Consider the following 5,000-nt stretch of genomic DNA (forward strand, 5'->3'; position numbering starts at 1 on the left):
CATTTACATTTACTAATGAGAAAACTGTAGTAAATATGGAGGAAACACTTCAATTACTGTTTGACAGAATGTAAAACCAGTGGGATGCAAGTATTCACATCTATATTTATGCGGAGTCATCTTCAGTGAAAGTAAAATCACATTGTTTTCCACATATTATAAGGATAATCTTAAGAAAATCCTTATAATGTAGTACACAGTAGAACTGCCTTAAACCAGCCAAGTTATAGACAAAAAACAGTTGTTAAATACTTTTGTGAAAAATCATTGACAAAAATGCAGAAGCGGCACTTTTCATCTGGCTTTGACAACTTGATGTCTATAGCCTTTCATGCATACCACCCTAGGCTTGCATATTCAATCATGGACCTAACAAAAGAAATATCCATTAACTTTAATTACCTTCCATAAAGAGTACACTACCCGAACTTATACTTAGTTGCAGGGTTCACCAAGGAAGGAATTCAGGGGAACCATCAAAGACGTGTTAAGAAGACTATGCACTGTTAGCTGATGATAAAGGTAAAGCATCAGGATATAGGGGTAAAATGTACCAGCGTGATATGGCAAGATGTTGCATCAACGGCAGCAGACATGTTAGGTATATAATAGGATGTATTTCTAAGAATGTTAGTTTATATTCCCAGTATATTTTTCTATTTTCTTTTTCAATGTGCTCTTATTAGTTATCATTGCAACAGTTCTCCCTAACTATTACTACAACTACTATCATAAAGGTTTGTTTACAGACAGATTTTAAAATGACATCATCAATTTAATACAGCCTAAATCTCATTGATGGGAATACAAATAGTCTTACATCTTTATAATTGGTGCAAAAGGGTCATATAGACTGATATCAATTTATCATGTTTTACATAAAACATTTAAATAGGTTTTTCTCAGGGGGGCTGTGGTTTAATTATGAGGCGATTTAAAGGTCATCCATTTACCACAATTCTTTACTTTTTTGGGATACGCATTTTCTCCATTGCATAACAAAATGTGGTGAGCTGAAACCAGCAATGGAAAATAAGAACGAATTTTCAAACATTCTCAACAAAATAAAAGTACAAGGTAAAAAAAATAATAGATTAAAATGACAGTCTGTGAGAGGGTGAACACCATATTTCTTTTGGATTTCCTTACTTGTGTGAAGAATATCCACCCGCCCGTCCATTCCAAACGGAAGAACTCATCTTTAAGTCACATATCCAACGTCAGGGTCGACACCTGCTCTTAGGTAAAAAAAAAACTAAAGCTTTCTTGGCTCACTTCTACTTTCCCATAACTCGAGATCCCTGCGAGCTATAAGGAATGGAAGGAAAACAAACCAAGGTTAAGAAACAAATGAATGCCAAGCTGATTGTATGAGGTTGAGTTCTACTTTGGATCCTCTATTGATGGCGTTATAAAGGTTTCGATGTTCTATGACCTGAAAATATTCAGTCCTCTATAGTCGTCGTGGAAGTTATCCGAAGTGGCAGAAATTTGATGATAATAACGACTTAAGAAGTTCGATTAAGGTTTAAATGTTAGCAATGATAATGAAAAAATAAAGGAAAAATACATAACCCTTCACGTGTTTATACGGTTATCTGTCTTATCTAACAGATGACAAAAAAAATTATACTAGTATTATACATATATATTTCTGTTTTTTTCCCCTGTCTATTCATTTATCTGATAACCATAAAACGCATACCAATCCCCTTAAAATCGAAAATTCATAAAATAACGATATATATATATATATATATATATATATATATATATATATATATATATATATATATATATATATATATATATCGTTATTTTATGAATTTTCGATTTTAGGGGGATTGGTATGCGTTTTATGGTTATCAGATAAATGAATAGAGAGGGGAAAAACAATGTTGTTGTCAACATTCTATGTATTTCCCTAAAGATCGGTCCCCGCGCGCCTTAATCAGCTGATCGAACACGGCGACATCGAATAGCGAACAGAGACCGAGAGACGGAAAGAGAGAGAAAGAGAGAGATGGAGAGAAGAAGGAGAGAGAACGAAAGATAGAGAGAAAGAAAGACTTTGACACGTTTAGACAAAAAGTAAGATTACATCTTAAAAGGATGAGGTAACAGGTTTTCCTAACCCTTAATAAGTTCATTAAAGTAACGTAAATTAAACGTAATCTAAGTAAACGAAATCTAAAATCTCCTCTTCTCACCTAACCAATGCAATATATATATATATATATATATATATATATATATATATATATATATAGAGAGAGAGAGAGAGAGAGAGAGAGAGAGAGAGATAGAGAGATAGAGAGAGAGAGAGATAGAGAGATAGAGAGAGTGAGAGAGAGAGAGAGAGAAAGTAAAACAATACCGGCATATACAAAAAAAAAAAAAAAAAATCCGAGCAATAGGCTTCTACAGATGGCTGCTGGTGTTCCATGGCCGTTGCGTGTCAGGGTAGCTACATGGCGGAGGTTCACAAGATGCGACATACACACACACACACACACACACACACACACACACACACACACACACACACACACACACACACACACACACACACACACACACACACACACACACACACACGCACACACTGTCAACGTGAGTTGGTGACACTCCGCTGTCTGTCTGCAACTGATTACGTTTTGTAAAGAGGTCATTTTTAAGTACAAGTAATGAGCGACAAAGCTCAATTCATCGGCAGCAGTAAACGTGAACCAGTAAGTACGGGTAGCAGCATTCGGCGGGTTTACGATTCCGTAGGAGATTCAACGGCGTCTGGGCTTGTATAGAGAAACATAAAGAAGAGATAGAGATAGGGACAAAGACAAAGATAATGGCAATGATGATGGTAACGATAACAATTATAATAATAATGATAATGCTAATAAAAATAACAATGATAATGTTGACAAAAGAGAAGAAGGAAGAGAGAGAGAAACAAAAATGTAAGTGTTGTTATGTGAATGTAACTGTCGGGTATTACGCAATAAATTTGAGAGAGGGCGTAACCCTATTGCAACCGATTTCGACTCCATCAAGTTACATATATTCACCAAAACCTTAAAATTAAAGAAGCAGAGAGAGAGAGAGAGAGAGAGAGAGAGAGAGAGAGAGAGAGAGAGAGAGAAAGAGAGAGAGAGAAAGAGAGAGAGAGAGAGAGAGAGAGAGAGAGAGTAGACCATTAAAGCGAGTTAGAATATTATAAAACATGGTAGTACAAATAATCCTAGAGTGAATTCGTGTAGAGCGGTCAAATAGGTGAGTAAAGGGTCGACATGTTTGTGTGAATAAGCGAACAATTACCGCAGCAACTAAAGGGATTTTCAAAACACATGTATAAATTCACAGAATGAAAGTGAAAACGCAAGCAGGAACAAAGGAACTACTAATAAACAGCATATAAAGTGAAGCAACGATTACTGTAATTTCGCAACTATAGACACGAGTAATATACGCGGGAAAACCGATACATTATGATAACTGGATAAATTGCTCTGAAAAAATTAAAACATATGCAGTATGAAGACAATATACGATATTCTAAAAGACACACATAACACAACAATATACATCAATTAAAGAATGGTTAGGGCGGGGAATGACATGGGGGAGTGAGGTGAGTGGTCACAGTGACCTGTGAGTGACTTCGTTGTGAGTTAAAACAATTAACAGTGAGCCTGTATATTGGTACTGAAAGTGCTGTAAAGTGTTGTGGGGGCCTGTCGAGCTTCTTTCTGTTGGTTCAGGAGTGAGGCAAGACTGTGTCCTTGCACCAACTCTTTTCAACACGCATGGGCTGGATACTGGGCAGAGCTACTGTTCAAAGTCATTGTGGGGCAACGCTGGGCAATATCAAGGTTACAGACCTTGACTTTGCTGATGACGTTGCTATTCTATTTGAGTTTTTGGAAACCCTAGTGGCGGCTCTCGATGCATTTAGCAATGAAGCGAAGCCCCTGGGTCTAGAGGTCTCCTGGACCATGACCAAGGTCCAGGAATTTGGGGACTTGATAGGAGAACCTGTTCAGTCGGCACGTGCTTGCGGCGAGGACATTGAAGTCACAGAGAGCTTTACATACCTTGGTAGTGTAGTTCATAACTCTGGGCTGTCAGACCATGAAGTCAGCGGACGGATTGGCCTGGCAGCAGGGGTCATGAACACTCTCAACAAGAGTATTTGGAGATGTCGGTACCTGTGCAGAAGGACCAAGCTACGGGTTTTCAAGGCCCTGATAATACGTTTTGCTATACGGTAGCGAAACCTGGACATTGTCCTGTGCCTTGGAGGCTCGTCTCGAAGCCTTTTGTAATAGGTCCTTGCGCCAGATCATGGGGTACTGTTGGCGGGACCATGTGTCCAACCAACGGTTGCACCGTGAGACTGGCACAGGACCTGTTATCTGCACAATCCGTGATCGCCAACTCAGGCTATACGGCCACCTGGCTCGATTTCCTCAGGATGATCCAGCCCATCAGGTCGTCTCTGTTCGAGACAACCCTGGGTGGAGGAGGCCTGTGGGACGACCGAGGAAGTCGTGGCTTGGGCAGATCGACCAAACCTGCCGTGAAGAAATAGAGATGGGCCGAGTCCCTGCCTAGCGTCTAGCCATGAGGGATCCTCGTAGGTGGTAGCGAAGGGTGGATGCGGCTATGCGCCCCCGTCGGCGTCAGCCCCCTTGATGATGAACAATTAAACAATTCGGCGTTCTGAAGTCCTTCCACCGCTAGCCACCAAATGTCAACGTAAGAATTGGGGGGCGTGGAGGTGGTGGTGAAAGAAAGGGGGACTTGCTTGAGGAGTTTATTGGGGAGGTAATGCGTGGCCCCGAGAGTAACCCCGCGCCCCGAGGGCCGCGGGCGGCCTCCTGCCCTATATATGTATATATATATATATATATATATATATATATATATATATATATATATATATATATATATATATATGGTAATTTTCTATATTACGTCCGCATGACCGATATCGACGA

The 5,000-nt window shown here is 39.5% G+C and overlaps 1 protein-coding gene across 1 annotated transcript in view; it reads right to left on the reverse strand.

Annotated features, from left to right (window-relative positions):
• Nucleotides 1-1,321, reverse strand: part of LOC113807121 (lysM and putative peptidoglycan-binding domain-containing protein 3) — an 11,144-nt gene extending 9,823 nt beyond the window's left edge. The window contains exon 1 of the mRNA XM_027358308.2: nt 1,150-1,321. Within this exon, the coding sequence (XP_027214109.1) occupies nt 1,150-1,199 (50 nt within the window). The 5' untranslated portion in view covers nt 1,200-1,321. The remainder of the gene's footprint in view (nt 1-1,149) is intronic.
• Nucleotides 1,322-5,000: the final 3,679 nt, after the last annotated feature.

This window comes from Penaeus vannamei, chromosome 14 (genome assembly GCF_042767895.1).
Source record: "Penaeus vannamei isolate JL-2024 chromosome 14, ASM4276789v1, whole genome shotgun sequence".
NCBI classification, from domain to species: domain Eukaryota; kingdom Metazoa; phylum Arthropoda; class Malacostraca; order Decapoda; family Penaeidae; genus Penaeus; species Penaeus vannamei.